We start from the raw sequence: 23,912 nt of genomic DNA on the forward strand, positions 1-23,912 counted from the left end.
AGCAGAAGAAAAACGAGAAAAAACAGAAAGGGAGGCACATGGGGACACAGCAAAAGCAAGGAATAAACACCCCACCAGAAAGATGTGATTTACTTTTCTTATTTTTGAATGATGTAATTTATTTTTCGTATATTTCGGAGATATCTATATAAACCCCATCATAGGTAAAAATAAAAAAAATAAAAAATAAAAAAAAACGGCAAATCCCAAAATAAATGGGCTGGCATATTGTGGAGAGCGAATGCCCATAAGCCCAAAATAGCACCAACCAGGTGATCAAAAGTACGCCCAGTACTCCAAAATTATTCGGCAACCTGCCGCTATTACCACCAACCAGGTGATCAAAAGTACGCCCAGTACTTCAAATTATACATGAGCATTACTCATGTCAATCATACACAAACATTCATGAGCATCACTCATGTCAAATCATACATAAACATTCATGACTATCATTCATGTCAACATTCATGAGCATCACTCATGTCAACATTCATGAGCACCACTCATGTCAACATCCATAAGCATCACTCATGCCAATCAACATAAACATTCATGAGCATTACTCATGTCAATCAACTTCAAACGCTTCATTTACAGAGCTACAGCTTCAAAAGCTTCATTTACAAAAGCTCTAGCTTCAAAAGCTTCATTTACAGAGCTCTAGCTTCAAAAACTTTATTTACAAAAGCTCTAGCTTCAAAAGCTTCATTTACAGAGCTACAGCTTCAAAAGCTTCATTTACAGAGCTCTAGCTTCAAAAGCTTCATTTATAGAGCTACAATTTCAAAAGCTTCACTTACAAAAGCTCTAGCTTCAAAAGCTTTATTTACAGAGCTTCAGCTGCAAAGCTTCACCTACAAAACTTCAGTGCAGGGTATACAAATACCGTCTCTGAACAACTGCCACTTCGGCTCATACATGGATTCAATTTGAAGTCTCCAGCCAACAGACTCTATTGACCGAAGACTTAGGGGACTACATTATGTACCATATATTGGGCTATGTACCATATATTGGGCCTCAATTGGGCCTCATGAAAAATACTTGAGGGACTCTAGCCCATTATTCATGTATTGAGGAGCGAGCCCTTATTCTATAAAAGGGACTACATCACCACCATTAGAGAGCATCAAACTCTAGCCCATATATATGTATTGAGGAGCGAGCCCTTATTCTATAAAAGAAACTCCCTCACCATCATTAGAGAGCATCAACTCTAGCCCATTATTCATGTATTGAGGAGCAAGCCCTTATTCTATAAAAAGAACTCCATCACCATTATTAGAAAGTATCGCCGCCTACTGAGCAACCGCCTCACCGTAAGTATCAACTTTAGCCCATCATTTATGTATTGAGGAGCGAGCCCTTATTCTATAAAGGGGACTCCCTCATCTTCAAACGCCACAAGCCGAGCTAACCAAGGCAACATAAGCCACAAGCCAAGTAGCCTCACAACATGTGCTACATCTAGTTGAGCCTCATTTTACATTGAGCGCCGCCTCATATCGAGTATTCAGCTCTAGACAACATCTAGTTACTTCGGCCTACACATGGACTGAATTTCAAGTCTCCAGCCAAAAAACTCTCTTAACTGAAGACTTGGGGGACTACTGTTTGTACCATACTTAGGGCCTCCGTATTTAGATCTCGTATAAATACTTGGGGGACTTAAATGTAATTATGTAATAAAGGAAGGGGCAAATATGTAATAAGTGAGGAGCCCTTATTCTATAAAAAGACTCATCACCCTCACAATTAGGGGAGGCCAATTCCTAGGCCATGGAAGGGCTCTCTCACCCTCAGAAGCCCTCTCCATCTCTCTCCTTCACCTATCAATACATAATCAGTGTGGACGTAGCCCAAACCTTAGGGTGAACCACGATACATCTTGTGTTATTTACATTTCTTGCAGATTCACGGTCGAATTTACGTTGTTCCAAGACCTCCGGTTTTGTGCATCAACAAAATGTTTTGAGAAATGATAAAAAAAAAATCAAACAAGATATCAAACAGGCCCTAACTAGCCACCTAAACTTAAAACACAATATTTGTAATGTACGCTCCATCTCTCTTCAACAACAAGCAACTAAGATGGTGGTGGTGGATTGAATTGCAATGGTTGTGGTGGATTGGACTTGCAACAAAGCTGGTAGATTGGATCAGCGTAAAAAAAAAATAGGTGAAAAAGGGAAGAGACGATGGGGAATCACCACTGATAGTTGTGACGATAAAAATGGATCGATAAGATCTAGGAGGATAGAGTTTCGAATGACCGATGAGATCTAAAGTCAGGGGAGACTGAGTGATAGATGGCGGAGGGAGAGAGTCTTAATTGACTGGATAAATGAACAAAAGCGGTGGAAGCGGAGGTGGAGGTCGAAGCTAGAGATGCTTTGCAAAGTTTCTAGAAACTCTGATACAATTGTTAGTGACTTCTTCCCCTGCAAACCAGCAGCAGGCAAAAGAGAAAGAATGAAGAAAGGGACGGAAAAAATAAAGAGAGAGAATGAAGGGAGAAAGGGACCGAAAAAATAAAGAGAAATGAAGGGAAAGAGAGAAGGAAGAGAGAGGGACTGGAAAAACAAAGGGGGTGTATTCAATTGAGATTTTAATATACCCCCATAAACTCAATTCAATATGTGGATTTATTTTTACACTCATTTGATTTTTAACTCTATTTTTTGCTTGTATATACTACTATCAAGAGAAATTGTTTTACTTTTTAACTCATCTTGATCTGGATTGGATTCTCTTGTTCATTCCAGGAGTTCAACGTGCTAGACTATAAGGAGAAAGTGGTTGATGGATTTGATGATGTATATGGACTTTCCCCAGATTCAGCAATTAAAGGAAAAATGCCATCTCTCACAAATCTTGAAACAAACATTGGGAGTTCTGAATTCGAAATTTCATTAGTAAATCGAAAAGTTGATCCTGTATTGGAAGAGTTGGTGCACGAACCCATATTATTCAGTTTTCCCTGTTCACGAACCCATCTAATCAATGCACATTTTCCTTTGAATATCTGCACGTAACACATATTTTATTTAGAAGTAAAATTCTAAAACTAACACGTCAACAACACTATAAATATATGATTACCTCATAAGTAGTAAATTGGTTAGTATAATCCACTACACATTCTTGTCCAACCTCGATGCATCATTCAGAGGCATCATCGAATTCTTGTTGCTAAAAATTAAATGACAAAATTATGGTTATAGTAAAAAACCTTCAAGTTATGATTAACAACAAATGGACAAATTATAAGCAATTAGACTACAAATTTTGATCGCATCAACTTTGAAATATCATCCAAGGTCCTTGCAATATCTACAAGTCTTTTTGGTTTTTTGGGGTGCAGTCTTTGTATTAGGACTTTTAGGCAATACTATTTGGACCAATAACTACATTGATGCCAGGATTTTGGGGTGTAGTCAGACTACACCGACAAAGAAGAAAAAAATATAAAAACAGAAGAAGCAAACGAAATCCAAGGTCCTTACAATATTTGCAAGTCTTTTCGGTTTTTTGGGATACAGTCTTTGTATTAGGACTTTTAGGCAATACTATTTTGCACCAATAGCTACATTGATGCCATGATTTTGAGGTGTAGTCAAACTATACCGACAGAGAAGAAAAAAAATATATAAACACAGAGAAGCAAACGGAATCCAAGGTCCTTGCAATATCTGCAAGTCTTTTTGGGTTTTTGGGGTGAGATGGACAGTGGGAGACCAACTGCAACAATTTGTTGTTGCAGAAAGATAAACAAACTATGCGAGATTGATTGAAAAAAAATATTAAAACCAAAATACTCATCTTCTAAACTCTAAAAAATTTAAATCAAACGAACAAAAAATTCATAAATTGAGTTATACCTTGGTTGGAGGATTCAAAACTTCAAAATCACCATCCATCAATAAAAAAAAAAAAACTTATTTTTCTCTATGAGAACTATTAGGGTTTTAGCCGGAATGAACGTATGATAGACAAAGAGTGATCGTAGGGTTTAATTATAGTGCTTGGATTTATTGATAAATTTAAGTTTTATTATTAATTTCATTTTGTACTTAATAGTAATTATGCAATAGGGTAAAAGAGACAATTAACATTTAACATTTTAAGTTGGGTGTAAAAAGAGGTTACATGGGTTTAAATAAAATTTCACTTTAAATAATTATATTAAATTAAAAGTGTATTCAATCATGATTTTAAGATAGTTTATTAAAATTCTTAGAATTTTGGGGTATTCAATTAGAATTTTAAATAAATTTATAACATTTCAGGAGTATTTAATTAGAAAATGATTTTAAAGAATTTACAAAGTTGAGGAATTCGAGGGAGTTTGAGAGATTTCGTAATGTCTTTTAAGCATTCACAAATCTCACATCTTTTCATAAAATTTCGAGGGAGTTATATCAAAATTTTGCATGGAATATCTATAAATTAATTAAACTCCATAAAAATTTATGGATTTATAAATCCATTAAAATCTACAGAAAGCACATGGTTCTAGAATTGTCAGTGGGTTGGGATTTATTTTTATCAAAATATTATTAATGAAATAAAGGGTTGAGTTGTTAAATAATAAAAAGGATAATGCTAGGGAGACCAAATTTTTTAAACTAAATTTGCAAACCAAATGATGTGGTTGATGATGGTTAGATTATTACTTAAGCGTTGATTAATGTGCTTATTTCCTATTAGTAACACATTATTTGATTAGCAAATTTGATTTAAAATTTTAGTCTCCTTAACATTATCTATAATAAAATATTAAGAAAATCAATGAAAATTGTATGAAAACTTTGAGTTTTAACGAAAATGACAAAATAAAGGGTAAAGTGAATAGTACCAGAATTGACTTTTTAGTGTAAAAATGTAGTCTTTTGTTAAAATGAACAGTATTGGGAGTTTTTCGTTAGAAATCCCTAAAATATTGTCGTTTTTTTTTTAAATAGGTTAGCAATGTTGGAAATGCTTATGCAAATTGGTTAGCAATGATAGCTTTTGGCCATTTGGCCAGCTAAAATAGCAACAATTTAGCTAATAGTGGTAGAGATGCTCTAAAGAAAGGTTCTTTGCACCCCACCTTCAAATCGGCGTGTTTGCAACAACCATTTTTCAGCAACCTGGGGTGGTGCTTTAGCTTTCAATAAAAGAAGAAAAGTCATTGTTTCTCCAATTCTTTGTGCAATTTGGGCGCGAACTCAGTTTGCTGTTTTGGAGAAGAATGAGGAGAGCCGAAAGAAGAAGAAAGACAGAGTTTGGGAGCGGGTTGAGCTAGATTCATGGTTGAGATGCTTTTACCAATTTTTTAGTTTCTCAATTTTTAAGTTGGGATGATTTAGAAATATTATAAATTTTACATTGGCGTCCAGAGAACATGTAAATATAAGAGTAAAAAGACTATTTACTACCCTCATGTTTCGTGGTTTTCAACATTTAGTACATCAAGTTTTTTTCGTCTCAGATTCATACCTAAAGTGTAAATTTTGGAACAGTCTCATACATCTGTTAGTCAAATTGTTAAGTTTTCCGTTAACTGTGACGTGGCGCCCATGTGGACACTGACTGGGCGCCATGTGTCATCCACGTTTTTTTTCCCTTCTTCTTTCTTCTTCCTTCTTCTTCTTCCTCTGACTGCAACTTTTTTTTTCTTCCCCTTTTTCCTTCTTCCTTCCTTCTTCCTTCCCCTTCTTCCCCTTCTTCCTTCTCCTTCTCCTTCTTCTTCTTCCTCTGAATCTGGGGAAGTTTTTTTTTTTTTCCTTCTTCTTCTTCTTCTTCTTCCTCCTTCTTCCTTCTCATTCCTCCTTCTTCCTCCTTCTTCTTTCTCCTTCCTCCTTCTTTCTTCCTCTTCTTCTTCTTCTTCTTCCTCCGAATCTGCCCAGATTCAGTTTTTTTTTTTTCTTCTTTCTTCTTCTTCCTCCTTCTTCTTCCTTCTTCTTCTTCTTCATCCGACTGCAACTTTTTTTTTCTTCCTCCTTCTTCTCCTTCTTCCTTCCTCTTTCTGCCTTCCCCTTTTTTTCTCCTTCTTCCTTCTTCTTCCTTCCTCCTTCTCCTTCTTCCTTCTTCTTCCTTCATCTTCTTCATCTTCCTTAAAAAATAAAAATAAAAACATTCATTTTCCCTAGATTCGGAGGAAGAAGAAGAAGAAGAAGAAGAAAGAAGGGGAAAGAAGAAGGAGAAGGAGGAAGAAAAAAATAAAAAAGTTGCAGTCGGAGGAAGAAGAAAAAGAAGGAGGAAGGAAAAAAAAAGAAAAAAAAAACTGAATCTGGGCAGATTAGGAGGAAGAAGAAGAAGAAGAGGAAGCAAGAAGGCGGAAGAAGAAGGAAGAGGGAGAAAAAAAAACAAAAAAACAAAAAAAAAAAAAAAAAACCTTCCCCAGATTCGGAGGAAGAAGAAGAAGAAGGAGAAGGAGAAGGAAGAAAAAGGAAGAAGAGGAAGAAGGAAGAAGGAGAAGGAGGAAGGAAAAAAAAAAGTTGCAGTCGGAGAAAGAAGAAGAAGAAGAAAGAAGAAAGAAGAAGAAGAAAGAAGAAGGGGAAGAAGGAAGAAAGAGGAAGGAAGAAGGAGAATGAGGAAGGAAAAAAAAAGTTGCAGTCGGAGAAAGAAGAAGAAGAAGAAAGAAGAAGAAGAAGAAGAAAGAAGAAAGAAAAAGAAGAAGAAGAAGAAGAAGAAGAAAGAAGAAGAAAAAAAAAACGTGGATGACACGTGGCGTCCAATCAGTGTCCACATGGGCGCCACGTCACAGTTAACGGGAGACTTAACAGTTTGACTAACGGATGTATGAGACTGTCCCAAAATTTACACTTTAGGTATGAATCTGAGACGAAAAAAACTTGATGTACTAAATGTTGAAAACCACAAAACATGAGGGTAGTAAACAATCTTTTACCCTAAATATAATTATAAGTGTCCAAAGAAAAAAAAATTGGGTACACAAAGTTTTATATAACATTTCGGGCCAACCTTACCCAGCCCAATTCGAAAAGACTTCCAAAGCCCAATTGATCTTTAGTCCTAATAGACCAAGGTCGCCCCGACCCATTTTTGCAGACCTATTTCGCACTAGAAAGAAGAAGAAGAAGAAGAAGAAGAAGAAGAAGAAGAAGAAGAAGAAGAAGAAGAAGAAGAAGAAGAAGAAGAAAGAAGAAAGAAGAAGAACAAAAAAAAACGTGGATGACACGTAGCGTCCAGTCAGTGTCCACATGGGCGCCACGTCACAGTTAATGGGAGACTTAACAGTTTGACTAAAAAAAATTGAGTGCACAAAGTTTTATATAATATTTCGGGCCAACCTCATCCAGCCCAATTCGAAAAGACTTCCAAAGCCAAATTGATATTTAGTCCTAATGGACCAGGGTCGCCCCGACCTATTTTTGCAGACCTATTTCGCACTAGAAAGAAGAAGAAGAAGAAGAAGAAGAAGAAGAAGAAAGAAGAAGAAGAAGAAGAAGAAGAAGAAAGAAGAAGAAGAAGAAGAAAGAACAAAAAAAAAACGTGTATGACACGTGGCGTCCAGTCAGTGTCCACATGGGCGCCACGTCACAGTTAACGGGAGACTTAATAGTTTGACTAACGGATGTATGAGACTGTCCCAAAATTTACACTTTAGGTATGAATCTGAGACAAAAAAAACTTGATGTACTAAATGTTGAAAACCACAAAACATGAGGGTAGCAAACAATCTTTTACCCTAAATATAATTATGAGTGTCCAAAGAAAAAAAAATTGAGTGCACAAAGTTTTATATAACATTTCGGGCCAACCCTACCCAGCCCAATTCGAAAAGACTTCCAAAGCCCAATTGATCTTTAGTTCTAATGGACCAGGGTCGCCCCGACCCATTTTTGCAAACCTATTTCGCACTAGAAAGAAGAAGAAAAAGAAGAAGAAAGAAGAAGAAGCAGAAGAAGAAGAAGAAGAAGAAGAAGAAGAAGAAAGAAGAAAGAAGAAGAACAAAAAAAACGTGGATGACACGTGGTGTCCAGTTAGTGTCCACATGGGCGCCACGTCACAGTTAACGGGAGACTTAACAGTTTGACTAAAAAAAATTGAGTGCACAAAGTTTTATATAACATTTCAGGCCAACCTCACCCAGCCCAATTCGAAAAGACTTCCAAAGCCCAATTGATCTTTAGTCCTAATGGACCAGGGTCGCCCCGACCCATTTTTGCAGACCTATTTCGCACTAGAAACAAAAAAAAAAAAGAACAACAACAACAACAAAAAAAAAATGTGGATGACACGTGGCGTCCAGTCAGTGTCCACATGGGCGCCACATCACAGTTAACGGAAGACTTAACAGTTTGACTAACGGATGTATGAGACTGTCCCTAAATTTACACTTTAGGTATGAATCTGAGACAAAAAAAACTTGATGTACTAAATGTTGAAAACCACAAAACATGAGGGTAGAAGAAAGAAGAAGAAGAAGAAGAACAAAGAAGAAGAACAAAAAAAAACGTGGATGACACGTGGCGTCCAGTCAGTGTCCACATGGGCGCCACGTCACAGTTAATGGGAGACTTAACAGTTTGACTAACGGATGTATGAGACTGTCCCAAAATTTACACTTTAGGTATGAATCTGAGACGAAAGAAACTTGATGTACTAAATGTTGAAAACCACAAAACATGAGGGTAGTAAACAATCTTTTACCCTAAATATAATTATGAGTGTCCAAAGAAAAAAAAATTGAGTGCACAAAGTTTTATATAACATTTCGGGCCAACCTCACCCAGCCCAATTCGAAAAGACTTCCAAAGCCCAATTGATCTTTAGTCTTAATGGACCAGGGTCGCCCCGACCCATTTTTGCACACCTATTTCGCCCCAACCCATTTCCTATTTCGCACTAGAAAGAAGAAGAACAAAAAAAAAACGTGGATGACACATGGCGTCCAGTCAGTGTCCACATGGGCGCCACATCACAGTTAACGGGAGACTTAACAGTTTGACTAACGGATGTATGAGACTGTCCCAAATTTTACACTTTAGGTATGAATCTGAGACGAAAAAAACTTGATGTACTAAATGTTGAAAACCACAAAACATGAAGGTGGTAAACAATCTTTTACCCTAAATATAATTATGAGTGTCCAAAGAAAAAAAAAATTGAGTGCACAAAGTTTTATATAACATTTCGGGTCAACCTCACCCAGCCCAATTCGAAAAGACTTCCAAAGCCCAATTGATCTTTAGTCTTAATGGACCAGGGTCGCCCCGACCCATTTTTGCAGACCTATTTCACCCCGACCCATTTCCTATTTCGCACTAGAAATAAGAAGAAGAAGAAGAAGAAGAAGAAGGCCCCGACCCATTTTTGCAAACCTATTTCGCCCCAACCCATTTCCTATTTCGCACTAGAAATAAGAAGAAGAAGAAGAACAACAACAAAAAAAAAACGTGGATGACACGTGGCGTCCAGCCAGTGTCCACATGGGCGCCACGTCACAGGTAACGGGAAACTTAACAGTTTGACCAACGGATGTATGAGACTGTCCCAAAATTTACACTTTAGGTATGAATCTGAGACGAAAAAAACTTGATGTACTAAATGTTGAAAACCACAAAACATGAGGGTAGTAAACAATCTTTTACCCTAAATATAATTATGAGTGTCCAAAGAAAAAAAAATTGAGTGCACAAAGTTTTATATAACATTTCGGGCCAACCTCACCCAGCCCAATTCGAAAAGACTTCCAAAGCCCAATTGACCTTAAGTGCTAATGGACCAGGGTCGCCCCGACCCATTTTTGCAGACCTATTTCGCACTAGCAAGGTTTCAATAAAATCCCGGTATCGGCGTTTCCCTCGCACAAAAACCTTTCCAGACTTCTCTACTCTTCTTCTACCTTCTTCCTTCTTCCTCCTCGCACTCAACAGTTTCACACAGATCTCGCCATCACCATGCAAGCCCCAGTGCTCGTCCTCAGTAAGCTCCCTTCCCTTCTTTTTTTCACTCCCGTAACTTGCAGTTACTTCAAAGTTTAGGTTTTGAGTTGGTCTTTCATTTGGGTTTCTGAAAAGCTCGAATTTTGTGTTGTTTTCTGCCATTTTTTGGATGAGATTTGTGTTCCTGTGATAACCCAATTGCTTGTTTTTGCTGATTGTGCTTGTTTGAACTGATCTGAGCAGAAGATTCGTTGAAGCGTGAGTCAGGGAGTAAAGTACACCATGGAAATATCCAGGCATCGAAGGTAAGATTACGGGCATTCGGGTTTACGAGTCTAAACATTTTATTTTGGATTGAAATGTAAAACCCTAAACAGTTTGGTTCGTTTAAGGGAAAATAATGTTTTTATTTTGAAGTCTTGGAGATAAATTTACTGTATAATCTGCTAATTTTTTTATGGGTTTTGCTTTCGTATGGGGATGAAGTATATAAATTGGACAGAGTCTTTAAAAAGAGTTTTGTTTGGGTCTGTCTAGCTCAGCATGTGGTGAATGACTTACTGAAAAACATGCTGTTGTAATTTCGGGTTTTAAAAAAGTTTGGCGGAAACTGAATTGAATTGAAATTCATCTGAAAATGTATGTTTTAGTATTTGTATTGAACGTATTAATTTCTGAATGAGTTGACATGAGTATTAACCTTCTAACTGTGAAAATGTTTAGTACATTCTTATAAAAGTACTCTTAATCATCTAGGGTTGTAGTTTTCAATGATTTTTTCTTTTCAAGAGAATATTTTTATGATTCCTCTGTGTATACTTTGTCAGACTATTAACACTTAGGGTCTCATGAACACACAAATTTGAAGCATTTTGATAATTACAGGCTGTTGCTGACATAATCCGGACAACCTTGGGCCCTCGGTCCATGCTCAAGATGCTACTTGACGCAAGTGGAGGTAATCCTTTTCGCCGTCTGATAAGTTTTGTTGTTTTATCTGTATATTTGTTGAAATAGAATGTAATGCTTTATTTTCCCTCAATTTTTACAACCTAAGTAAGCCCTTATTGTAGGTGGCCGCATGTTTATTTCCGTGATTGAATTATTTTGAATCAAAGAAGTTTTTTACTGTTCTATTTGCAATTAAGTAAATTTTAGATTGATGTTACTGGTCATGAACTCTTTCATGCATCTATTATCCCCATGGCCTACGATGCATGGACATGGTGGTATCCCCTCGTATCCCCATGTTGTGTTGTGTCGTGTCATATTCGCTTGTGGTCATACAACAATTGTTCTTGTTAATTTGACATATCTTTGTGTCGTGTCGTATCCCCGTGTCTGTGTCCATGCATCGTAGCACATGGCTTTCTTTTGGATCTTGTTTAGTTTGCAATACACTAACATAGTTGTTACCCATGTTTCTTACAGGAATTGTAGTGACTAACGACGGAAATGCCATTCTGCGTGAATTGGATCTTGCTCACCCTGCAGCAAAGGCATGATATTTGTCTCAAGTTGTTCCTTTCTGGATTTTTTTTTTTTTTTTTATATCTTTTCGATTCAAAAATTTCTTTATCCTTAATATCTGCTTCTGTTCCCCCATCTTCTTTCTTGTAAATCCTTTGTTTTTTTATGACCTCCCGACCTCGCTCTCATTTTATCTGTTATTCTTACCTTTGCTCTTTTGAAAATTTTGGTGATAGTCAATGATTGAATTAAGTCGCACACAAGATGAAGAAGTAGGCGATGGAACAACATCTGTCATTGTCCTTGGTATGCTTTGAGCATTTTTTACGTACATGCAATTCACTGTTGATTTAAGGGATATATAGTATATATTTGAAACTTCGCTTATATTCTTATTCAATCTTTTAATGGAGCAAAAAAATTTGGCTTTCAATTAATAAATAGGGGAGACTAGTAAAAACCCTCTAAATTCTTCAAGTTTTAGAGAAAACCCCTTACAAAAGCTTGTATTCCTTAGCCTTTAATGGACTTATTGTTAAATATTAGGGCCTAAATTGAGGACAATTGGCAAAAAAATGTGGGCTTATTGCTAAAAGTTCCAACATGTTGAGGACTTAAAGCTATACAACAACAAAAGTTAACAAAATGGGTAGAATAAAAGTAGGTATTTATTGCTAAGAAGTGTTGTCTTTGGGGGCTTAATGCGAAAAGCCCCATTATATTTGTCAAATGTATTTAGTACTATACATTGTGTGGTATATAAGTAGATTAAACAGAAATGGGATTAACTTGTTTAATAATATATATTATGGAATTTAGTAAAGCTTGAGGAAGGTTGTGTATTTTTCTATATACTGGACATGTTACAACTTACAACATTATTATATGTGCACTTGAAGTTTGTTCTATGTCTTACATTTGGAATGAAATTTGGTGTAGCTGGTGAGATGCTCCATGTTGCAGAAGCATTTATTGACAAGCGCTATCATCCTACTGTTATTTGCCGAGGTAAGTTGAAAGAAATTACAATAACATTTTCCCTTTTGATTTTTCTTTCATGTACAGTTTTGGATTTGATTTTGGTTTACAATTTATTCTTTTCCTAATTGTTTTGTTTCAATGTTTTTTAAATTTCTGTTTTTTGGTTGTAGCCTACAACAAAGCTCTGGAGGATGCTATTGCTGTTCTTGACAAAATAGCAATGGACATTGATGTGAAGGATCGTAAGTTTGTTTGGTTTCTTTCTACTCATCATCACAGTATAGAATTATTATTTTTGTATTTGGTGCCCAGAATATAAATCCCAAGCTCTCATTCTAATCCAACTTTTGTGAAAATGTGATGGCATGCATAAGACTAGAACATAGAGATAAACTCAGGGCAGTATTCCTTGTGCTCAATCAGATTCATGCAGCTTCAGATTTTCCTTAGGAAAAACTGGGGAATGGGCATCGCTTAATTTTCATTTAGCAATTTTAGCTGTAACTAGATTAAATTACGAATTCATATTTTGAGTGAGTTAAGAAATCAAAACAGCATAATTGGTGTGGAACGGCAGAATTTTAAGTGGCCAGTTCTTGCCAATGATAACACTCATTGTTATGATTGCAAACCTGTCAGTGACTAAATATCCTTTGTAATAATAATTTACCTTGAGTAACGAATATTTGAAATGAGAAGCTAGCAGTTTTGGGATGTTACTTATGTATGCTTTACGTGGCAGGTGCAACAATGTTGGGGCTGGTCAAGAGTTGTATCGGTACAAAGTTCACTAGTCAGTTTGGGGATTTAATTGCTGTAAGTACTTGTATAAATACAGATTTTGCATTTAGTTATTTCTTCTTATTTATTGGTTTCCAAGTCTTAAGGTTCTTCGTTTATGTAGTCTGTAAAGTGGCCGATGAAGGATATATGACAAAACTTTAAGATTTTGTCAAGGAAAATATTTTTATGAAACATGCAATACTTATTTTCTGAGCTTTGTAGTTCTGAGAGATAAACATCATCTTTAAATCAAAAGTGGGGTTTAACCATGGATTTCTAACTTTTATTCTTGACTTTAGACGTTTGTGTTTTTTTCCTTATTTTATTATACAATTAAGATAAATTACATTTTGTCTATTATGTTTCCAACACTTTGTCTTTCATGTTACAAGTATTTGATAGATAAACTGTGGCCTCATGCCTGCAAGGTAACTCTGTATGAGTGTATGACTTTGCGTCTCTAGGTGGAAAGTTACTGCATTGATTTCATAGTTTTCAATATTATTGGTTATATATTATGTCTTGCATTTGAACGAGCCGCCTTGCAATGAGAATCAACTCAAAAGAATCAATTACTTGGACTATTGGTATTCACTCTTCAGATCTGATTATAGTGACAAATTACAACAATGAACTCACTCATAACTAACCATATATTGGGTTTTCTTCTTGTAGGATTTAGCACTTGATGCCACCACAATAGTCGGGGTGGACCTTGGCCAGGGTCTACGAGAAGTGGATATCAAAAAGTACATTAAGGTTGAGAAGGTTCCTGGTGGCCAGTTGGAAGATTCAGTGGTTCTGAAAGGAGTAATGTTTAACAAAGATGTTATTGCACCTGGAAAAATGAGAAGAAAGATTGTCAACCCAAGGATCATTCTTCTTGACTGTCCTCTTGAGTATAAGAAAGGCGAGAACCAAACAAATGCTGAGTTACTTAAAGAAGAAGATTGGGGAGTCCTACTAAAACTGGAAGAAGAATACATCGAGAGCCTGTGCGTGCAGATATTGAAGTTTAAGCCAGATGTGGTTATCACAGAGAAGGGGCTTAGTGACTTGGCATGCCATTACCTGAGCAAGGCTGGCGTCAGTGCAATCAGGAGGTTGCGGAAAACAGATAATAACCGAATTGCTAAGGCCTGTGGAGCTGTTATTGTTAACAGACCAGATGAATTGCAAGAGTCTGATGTTGGTACAGGGGCTGGGCTATTTGAGGTCAAGAAAATTGGTGATGAGTATTTTGCTTTCATTGTTGATTGCAAAGATCCCAAAGCCTGTACTATACTCTTAAGAGGCCCTAGTAAGGATCTCTTAAATGAAGTGGAAAGAAATTTGCAGGTATGATGGTTTTATTTTTTATCCCATTACATGGAAGTAAATATAATAAGTGAAATTTTGTTATTTATTAATTACTTTGTTGTAGGATGCTATGTCAGTAGCAAGAAACATCCTCAAAAATCCAAAACTTGTTCCTGGTGGTGGTGCTACAGAGTTAACTGTATCTGCAACATTAAAGCAAAAGAGCTCATCTGTAGAAGGTATCGAAAAGGTAAACTCACTTCTCCTCATCCAAAAGTTTGGTATTTTCTGGGTAAAACTGGTCCAAGAATCTGGAGAACTCCTTGTGAAAATAAAAAGATGAACACTAAGACTAAGAACTGTCTGTTGCTTTAGTTCACATGCTTTTGACATATTGGAGATTAAGAATTAGCTGTGGCTTTACATTACATTTTTGTTTTGATGGTATATAACAGTGGCCATATGAAGCTGCCGCTATAGCTTTTGAGGCTATACCACGAACTTTGGCTCAGAATTGCGGGGTTAATGTGATTAGAACAATGACGGCACTGCAAGGAAAGGTTTGAATCTTTACCCTATGGCTTTGTTCTGTTTTACCATCACTAGATCATTTCTTATATGTTCTGATGCATTTTGTTTTTATATTAACTACAATTTGTTTCCATAGCATGCAAATGGTGAAAATGCATGGATTGGCATAGACGGAAACACTGGTGCGATAACTGACGTGAAGGAGAAAAAGGTAGTTGGATCTCCTTCATTTCTTATTTGTGCTTTCCCTTTACTTTGTCAGCAGCCTACTTCGTTGGGGGATTGGTATATGTTTCAACAGCATCCATGTGAGGGGAACTGCTGTAATCCTGCTTATTACTAAAATAAATGTCACTAGCTACGATTTGAGCATATCCACCAAGTCTTGAATATCAAATTCTCTTTTGTATGGGAAGGGCTGTTAGTTGCTTATACTTATCATGTCAGATATGGGATGCATACAACGTCAAGGCTCAGACCTTTAAAACAGCCATAGAATCCGCTTGCCTACTTCTCAGAATCGATGACATTGTGAGTGGGATTAAGAAGAAGCAGCCTCCTGGTTCCAAGGGTCCTTCAAAGCCTCAAGTTGAGACAGAAGGCGACGCTGATAATGAGCAAATGATTCCCGAGTGAGAATGGAGAAGACGATGGCGTGCTTCTCGATTTGAATTAAGTTTTGCTTTCAAGAAGAAAGAAAAGGAGCATTATGAGTTTGATGAGGATATTTTGTAGGTTATAACGATACCTTTGACTTCGGAGGAGTGTGTGTGTTTGTATCTTCTCTTTATTTCTCTCTTGATGTGGGGAATGTTATGTTAGCCAGCCATGTCATCCTATGTTTGGACCACCAGTTTTTTTGTGTACTTGTTAGCTTGCCATATGTGGAATGATGTTTCTTTTGAGCATTGTGAATGACTTCAATTTTTTTATAGTGACTGAAAAGGGAGAAAGCAAATCTTGGCTTTTGATCTCATTTTGCTCATTGAAACTGAAAATTTGTCATTTTACTTCTTGAAGTTCAAAGTTCGTTCCACAATCAAGAAAAAATTGAAGCAAGAGGCAAAGGTTAATTTGAACCACATACGATGATTGGCTGATTTGTTGGTTTGAGGATCAGTGATAATTTGGATTAGAGCAGTTTGGGGCGCTGCACTGGGTAGGGAGGTGACAGGAGAGGAACAAGGGGAGGGTTTATTTAGGTCTCAAGTTCGATTCTCGTCAAAGGTGAATTCGAGAAAGACGGAGATTTAAATTACAGCTCTCAGGAATTCTGATTTCTTACCATCATTTTTTGGCAGGTTGAAGCTCACAATCGTATTTCGAATGATATGTTCCAACTGTTTTGTAGGAAAGAGAACAGAAATAGTACTAAACCTGCCCTTACGCCCTAATAATTCGATAGTATGGCAAGGGTACAAATTGCACAACTTACAAATAATTGGTCAAGCCGGGAAATTAAATTGCAGGGGAGACACAAATGTGGAGTTGAGTAGGTCGGGATGCACAAAGCCAAATCTGCTAAGCACTTGATTATCTGCGAAATTTAAAGCCCTCTGCATCCCTTTCCAACAAGCTTCCCAAGTGAAAGCGGGGCTGTGTTGCCCACTGCATGGTTGACACCCACTGAAGTGCGTGAGAAAAGGCCTTCTGAGATAATCTCTCCAGTAGTCCTTATCCTTCAGATAGTGCTCTCTCATAGCTCCATAGAACTGGCTCACCTTCTCCGCGTGTCTCCTCGTCAACACGGCCACCTCTCTGTCCACCTTCACGTATATTTTGGTTATGTTGTCAAGACCGTTCACTATTGCCAACCAGTATCCGTGTGGGGAGTATTCATTCTCTAGGTGAGTCTCCGCCCAGGTTTCTTTGTGTGCTATTAGAAGATAAATCGGACCCGTTTGATCGTCTGAATTTGTAATTTGCTTGTCTTTGATCACTGAACTTTGTATTTGTGCCCATCGTTCGTAGTATGGGCTCCGTGGCCCCATGATGATCCATTCCTCTATGAGGTCCATGGACCACTGGCAGTTGCGTATCAGGAACACCCCGCTATTGATACCTGTCCTGCTGTGCTTCACGTATACTTCATGTGACCAGCCATGCACAACTAGGTTATGGTCATTATATCGCTCTGGAGGGAGCTTGAAGTCCATGTCTGTGAAGATTGCGTCTGAGTCAACCCATAAGATCCACTCAGCCTCAGGATGAGCCAACATAGCAGCGCGAAGAGTCGGGCATTTCGCCCAAGAACCAGTCACTTTTGGATGCAACGCCAGATTGCTGTAAAAAATGTCACAACCATGGAGTCTGCAATAGTCTACTTTGTTCTTGAAAAACCGTAGCAGCAAATGATCACCAACTGGGTTACTGCATGCTGAGGGCTGAGACCCTGTTACAAGAAGAACCCGATGACCTGCACTATCAGCAAAAAAAAGGGTGGCGCTGAAGCCACTCCTTGCGCTTGGCATCCCAGTCTAACACAGGTTCCCCAATCGAGTAGCTGATGTATCGATCATCATAGAATGTAGGCTCAGCTGGGCTGGGTCATATCCCGAGTCAAGGTCTTGGGAACTTTTGTTACGGGTGATGTTGTCAAAGTTTGTGTCGGGGTTTATGACAGACAGGAGAGCCAAAACCAAGGACAGTGCCAGAGCTGCTCCTCCGGCAAATAGGAACCCGTGAGCAATTAAACAAGAGACTTTTTGGAGAACTGAACGTCTAGGTGGATGGTATTTTGGTGAACCCATTTCCAAGATAGCTACGAGGTACCTCTGTGCCTGAGTTGTAGCTTTGCTATATGTATAAAGGCGTGCGCGGGCGAGCGTGCATGCTAGTACTTTGGCTTTGTCTGGATCCTCAACATTGATGGAAGCTACTAAAGTATCGTTTCTTGTACATGAAGACATGGGATTTTGAATGGCAATCTTGCTACATTTACCCAAAGTAAAGCTAAATACAATTTACTGGGTACAAGCACTGTGAGAAGAAATCTCAAATTAGGTGGGCACCAATGTAACCTACTCAACAGGTACAACTAAAAAATAGGAGTTATATCTAGGTTACAAATCTGTCCATTCAACCATGATTGTTTTGAGGTGGCTCTTCTAAGTTTGTATTTTTTTCTCGTGCAAGAAATAATTCTCAGACAGTTACGGAGAAACAATATTAATGTTCCACCTCTCTTTCCTGCAGGTGTCATCATTGCTCTTGAATTGAAATTAGCGTAGCTTGAGTAGGATTGCAGCTCTCCGGAATCAGATATGTGACTATCATTTCTTGGCAGGTTGAAGCTCACAATCTCAGTTACACTGTTTTAGAATCGTTTTGCTCCGTGATTTATTGAAATGTAGATTATAGAGGTTCTGAAAACGCAAATTGTCTTGGTCATTTTATTTTCTACCATCTGTGAGTGACTATTGCAACAGAGAACCTCGCTCTTGTATTGATAATATAGAGAAACGTAATAAAATACAGATTCAAACAGTTTAAAATAAACTAGAACAAGCTAACTATTTTACACACAAATCACTGTTCAAATTGGTTAACAATCTTGTCAATTTATCCATATCTTTAGTTATCTCACATAAATATTCTGAATTTTAATCCCGGATTCACTGTCTTTGTATCGAAACTCTGCAAAAACGAGGGCCTTCATAATTCCAGGCCAAGTTACTTTGATTTCAATGGTAATCCTCACATTAATGCTGACATAGTGTTACTCTGCTATTACAACGACAAACTTTATATTTGTCTTTGAGGAAATGAGTAGGTTAATTCACTCAGTTTCTCATCAGTTGGTGATATAGGGAAAGAGCTTTGATTTTAGTTGTCATTACTGTTCAAATCTCTGGGGTTGTTTTCTGCTTTCATTTAAAGCATTAGATCCAGTTTGATAAAGTTCTTTTTTGCAACTTTCCAGCTTTTGAGCAATTTGAAGATATACAGCATCCGTGCATGTGTTTGCACAATGGGTTACATGTCATTAGAGTAATCCACTTCAATTAGTAACTTGAAAAAAAAATAACCATCTGATTCTTCTTTAAAAACCATTGAGAAATTAGACTCTATATATGCTGTCACTTGTGTTTCGCTTTCGCTTGAAATATCAGAGTATTTTCCAACAATTTTAGAGCTGTTTTCTCGTTGTGGCTAGCTTTCTTCATTCCCTTGATGTTCAAATGGCCTGAACTATGTGATTTCTCTCCCTTTGCAGTACTGCCTTTGATGATGCTTGTGCGCAAAGTTAACAACCATGAAGAAATAAGATCGTTACAGCTATTCCATAAATGAAGTTGGCCTTCTGAGATAATCTTTCCAGTAGCCCTTATCCTTCACATGTTGCTCTCTCATAGTTCCATAGAACTGGTTCACTTTCTCCGCGTGTCTCCTCCTTAACATGTCCACCTCTCTTTCAATCTCCATGTATCGTTTGGTGGTGCTGTCAAGATCATCCACAGTTGCCAACCAGTATCGGTGTAGGTAGTAATCATTTTCTACATAATTCTTGTGTGCCCATCTTTCTTTCTGTGTTATTAGAAGATAAATCAGACCCGATTGATCGTCTGAATTTGAAATTTGCTTGTCTTTGAGCAATGAATTTTGCTTTCGGGCCCATCTTTCATAGTATGGGGTCTGTGGCCCCATGATGACCCATGCCTCTATGAGGTTCATGGACCACTGGCAGTTGCGTATCAAGAACACTTTTATTGACACTTGTCCAGCTGTGCTTGTCGTATATCTCATGCCACCAGCCATACACAACTAGGTTATGATCTTTGTATCTCTCTAGTGGGATCTTGAAGTCCATGTCTGTGACAATCATATCTGAGTCAACCCACCACATCCACTCCACCTCAGGATGAGCCAACATGGCAGCCCGAAGAGTAGGTAACTTGGCCCAGGCGCCAGTCACTTTTGGATGTAACGCCAGATTGTTGTAGAAGATGTCATAGCCATGGAGTCTGCAATAGTCTACTTTGTTCTCGAAAAACCGTAGCAGCAAATGATCACCAACTGGGTTACTGCATGCTGTTGCCTGAGACCCTGTCACAAGAAGAACCCGATCACCAACACCAGCGGCAAAAGAAAGGTGATGCAGCAGCCACTTCTTGCGCTTCTCGTCCCAGTCTTCCATAGGTTTCCCAATCGAGTAGCTGACGTTTGGATCATCATAGAATGTAGGCTCAGCTGGATCATATCCTGGGTCAAGGCCCTAGGTAACTTTGTTCCAGGTGATGAAGTTGTCAAAGTTTGTGTCGGGGTTTATGACGGGCAGGAGAGCCAAACCCAAGGATACAGCCAAAGCTGCTCCTGCGGCAAATAGGAACCCGCGAGCGATTAAACAAGAGGCATTGTGGAGAACTGAATGTCTAGGTGGAGCGTACTTTGATGAACCCATTTCCAAGAAAGCTACAAGGGCATCTCTGTGCCTTAGTGGTAGGCTTGCTTATCTGTGTAGATGGTCGATGGTCGTACCCAGTGCACAAGGCTCCCGCTTTACGCAGGGTCTGGGAGAGGTGAATGTCGGCTAGCCTTACCCCCATTTATGGAGAGGCTTGCTTATCTGTGTAAAGCTTAAAATTATAAGCACTTATATAGCAGAGTATCAATACCCGAAAGCTACTGAAGTAGCATCATTTCTTGAACCTGAAGGAATCGAATTTCAAAATGGAAATCTTACTTGATTTACCCAAAGTAGAGGTAAATACAAATTACTATGTACAAGCATTAGGTATCTTTTACAAGTTACACAAGAAATGTCAATTCAGATGGACACAGTTTAACCTATCCAACAGGTACGACAAAAAAATTGAAGTTACTTCCAAGTTTCCAAGTGCAGGGTATGCGTATAAAAACAATATCAGGTACCGGACTGACTTAGCGGGCTAGGTCCTTAAGGTAAGAAAGGTAAGGGTGGGCATGGTCCGGTTTTGATTAGTTTTAACCCAATGAACAAGATTAACCGAAGGGAGCCAAGGGTTTCATAATCCCCCCCTTCATGGGAGTTTGAAACCCATTGAGATAGCTATCCCTTCAAAGCATTTGCCACACATGGGAATTGAGTTCCATTGTTATGATCCCACATCGACTACACTTATGGGGGTGTAGGGGTTCTTAAGTCCTTGGGGTCCTCCCACCTATTGGACTAGTCTTTTGGGTTGGGCTCTTCCCTTGGGCTTGAGTACCTAACATTGGTATCAGAGCCTAGGTTCCCGACGCTGCGGAGGGGGCGACCTGGAAAGGGCTACCTTAACGGGATGACCAAAGGGTGCACCGCCGTTAAGAGTGAAAGCCACCAGAGTAAGGGCCGCCGTGGGCGTCGGCTTCCGAAGGGTGGTGTAATGTTATGATCCCACATCGACTACACTTATGGGGGTGTAGGGGTTCTTAAGTCCTTGGGGTCCTCCCACCTATTGGACTAGTCTTTTGGGTTGGGCTCTTCCCTTGGGCTTGAGTACCTAACATCCATACCCATTCCCAAGCCCCTAGTACTCGAACCAAGCAACCTTTCGTGTTTGCGCTTCTAGTCCCTTGGTTGTTGGGAGGTTAGGTCTGGTCGTGTCTTAGTAGTTAGTATGGCACACCAGAGATTGTTGGGACGTTAGGTCACGTCGTGTCTTAGTAGTTAGTACGGCACACGGGATGTTAAAGTACATCTTAATCCTCTCCGGCTCAACCAGTATGGTCGGCTTTTGGTGAGCCGTATGTGAGTTATGTGTATTCAATCTGCACATGATCTTGTACAGTTTGTGTTCGTTGGGTTGGAAAGACCCTCCCATGGTAGGGTTTGTGTTTTTATTACCACATTTTGTGCCCTAATTTGTTCAATTAAAGGTGATGATTCATTAAAAAGAAGGGTTGAATTTGGTTAGTATTTAACAATGAATTGAAGTTTCATCGCAATATTGTTGAACTGCATAACTGGTGTGCCAGAGTTGGGTTAATACATGAATGGGGTGAAAATGTAGTTAAGGAATAGTAGTCAATGTAGGACCCCATAGAGTGTAAGACTGTTGTTCGGGTTGGATCTGTCCCTCGCACAGTTTTCTGGGGCTTTTGCCTGTCGAGTAAGGTTTGCTGCTTGGTGTACTGCAATATGAGTTTACTGTTAGTTTGAATGGTGCCTTTGTGGGGCTTTTGTTAGGCCTTAAGGCTCACAATCAAAACTAACAAGGATTTGAGCGTGCCACTGTTATCTTTGTATAACAAATTGTTGTTTAGTTGTGAATTGAGTTGATTACTTGCGCCACAAGTTATTTAGACTTCTTGATTATCAATGGATTGTCACAGATGTGTTAAGACTGTATAAAGTTCTTTTTCTTGCCTTGTAAACAAGGACTTTTAACTCATGATATCATATGTTCAAATAAAGGGAGTTCATGCCCTTTTCAACCATTCCTTTGATTACAGTTAACACTAAAGAAACAAGATTGATTAGCTTAGCCAAATTAACCATAACTTTGAATTAAGATCAGTTGAAAATGATTAAAAACACAAAGGAATATGCATTGAACAACAGATCTACTCTACATAAACACAAACAAAAGAGGCTCGGGCAAGATTATAACCTTGTTGGGTCAGGTTCAACTTCTTGCAACCATTTCTCTTTGCGTTTACAGGGGTTTGTAAACTCTGGAAAATGAAATGTAAATAGGGTTTCCTAAAGGGATTCGATACTACAATACTAGGGGAAGGTAGCAAAGCTTTTAAAATTGACAAAAGATGGCTTTCTAAGGGGGGGGGATCTACGACTAAAAAGGCAGAGTCTGGACAAAATGCAACTTTCTGGTTCCTTGCTTGTTTGAAAGCAAGTTTGGATGTATTTTGATTGATTGGTTGAATGTCCTTGTCTCTGATGTCCCTTGCTGCTTTTATAGACGTTTCAGCCCGATTGTCCAAACTTTGCCTTTTGCTGATGACCTTTGGAGGATGGTGAGTCACCATTAATTTACCAGTCATGCCCTTGAAAAGTGCTTTTTGCTGGGGTGAGCTGCCTTCTGTCACCCATCACCTCTCACATAGGCATGTTGCCTATGCCTTAGCAAAAATGATTTTTAATTCTTCATGGGCTATTCGTTTGTCCGAGCCCAATCCTCTCTTTGCTTTTGTATTCTTGGGCCTCCATCATCATAAAGCCCAAAGTTAAATATTAACCCAAACAACTGTTTGTCTTTAGGTTTGATAATGGATGCAAACTAGGACAGAAATAAAGCATTGAGTTGAACTTTTTTTTTATGTCATGTTAATAACTATGATTAGTATCAACTCAGTAGAAAGGATAGAAAACATAAAAACTATTATGAATATACAATGTGATTCAACCGGATTATTATATTCAACCCCAAACCCTAAATCGTCTTACTCCAAGACACATATCGTCTCATTCAGTGTGAACTGCCTTAGGTCCTTATGGAAAACATTGTGCGGTTTTGATGCCTTCGGGGGCCTTTGTAAAGGTGGCAATAGATGAGTTGCTTTCACTAGTTGAACCCTAGCGGCTATGCATGGCATGCGGTTCAACGGGTAATGTGTCACGGGTTTGACATGAGGTTGGAGCTTAGTATCATTTTCGTCGCCAATTATAGCCGCTTTAGCGACGGAATTGGTGGTGGGCGGCTCTTCCAGTTTGGAGACCTGGCATGACATTGACAACGAAATTTATAGGGTCCATCAAATTTATAGTCTTTTGACTCTTAGCATGCGTGCGAGCGATGCGAGTGTGTCAAGCTCCACCAATTAAGGCCCTTCAAAATATCGTGTTTCATGGGTAACATGTAAAGTATGCCAAAAGAAGAAAAATGTCTAGTTAAAATTTGGAAGCTGGGTTTAAGTCTACTTCTATTCCCAACTTTTTTCTTTTTCCAACTCTAAATATCCGAAAAATTCTTCAGTCCAGATACTCAAAACATGTTATTAAACACAAGGGGTGGACCAAAATAAAAG

The 23,912-nt window shown here is 38.4% G+C and overlaps 1 protein-coding gene and 2 pseudogenes across 1 annotated transcript; 1 reads left to right on the forward strand and 2 right to left on the reverse strand.

Annotated features, from left to right (window-relative positions):
- Positions 1–9,777: 9,777 nt before the first annotated feature.
- Positions 9,778–15,874, forward strand: LOC126586548 (T-complex protein 1 subunit gamma). Its single transcript, XM_050251401.1, has 13 exons — positions 9,778–9,942; positions 10,146–10,207; positions 10,788–10,860; positions 11,334–11,401; positions 11,609–11,678; positions 12,312–12,380; positions 12,524–12,595; positions 13,096–13,169; positions 13,812–14,474; positions 14,560–14,685; positions 14,891–14,995; positions 15,103–15,177; positions 15,414–15,874. The coding sequence occupies exons 1-13, from the start codon at positions 9,918–9,920 to the stop codon at positions 15,600–15,602; spliced, it is 1,671 nt and encodes a 556-aa protein (XP_050107358.1). The 5' UTR covers positions 9,778–9,917; the 3' UTR covers positions 15,603–15,874.
- A 537-nt stretch (positions 15,875–16,411) lies between these two features.
- LOC126584471 (glycosyltransferase 6-like) lies at positions 16,412–17,993 on the reverse strand (annotated as a pseudogene).
- A 796-nt stretch (positions 17,994–18,789) lies between these two features.
- Positions 18,790–20,409, reverse strand: LOC126586549 (galactomannan galactosyltransferase 1-like; annotated as a pseudogene).
- Between the last annotated feature and the right edge of the window lie 3,503 nt (positions 20,410–23,912).

This window comes from Malus sylvestris, chromosome 10 (genome assembly GCF_916048215.2).
Source record: "Malus sylvestris chromosome 10, drMalSylv7.2, whole genome shotgun sequence".
NCBI lineage: Eukaryota > Viridiplantae > Streptophyta > Magnoliopsida > Rosales > Rosaceae > Malus > Malus sylvestris.

What these genes read in the sequence shown, in the direction of transcription:
- LOC126586548 (XM_050251401.1), top strand. Translation starts at nt 9,918, where the DNA reads ATGCAAGCCCCAGTGCTCGTCCTCA. An exon ending in AAGTGGAAAGAAATTTGCAG is followed by an intron (nt 14,475 to 14,559) that starts GTATGATGGTTT and finishes ACTTTGTTGTAG; the next exon opens with GATGCTATGTCAGTAGCAAG. An exon ending in TGACGGCACTGCAAGGAAAG is followed by an intron (nt 14,996 to 15,102) that starts GTTTGAATCTTT and finishes TTGTTTCCATAG; the next exon opens with CATGCAAATGGTGAAAATGC.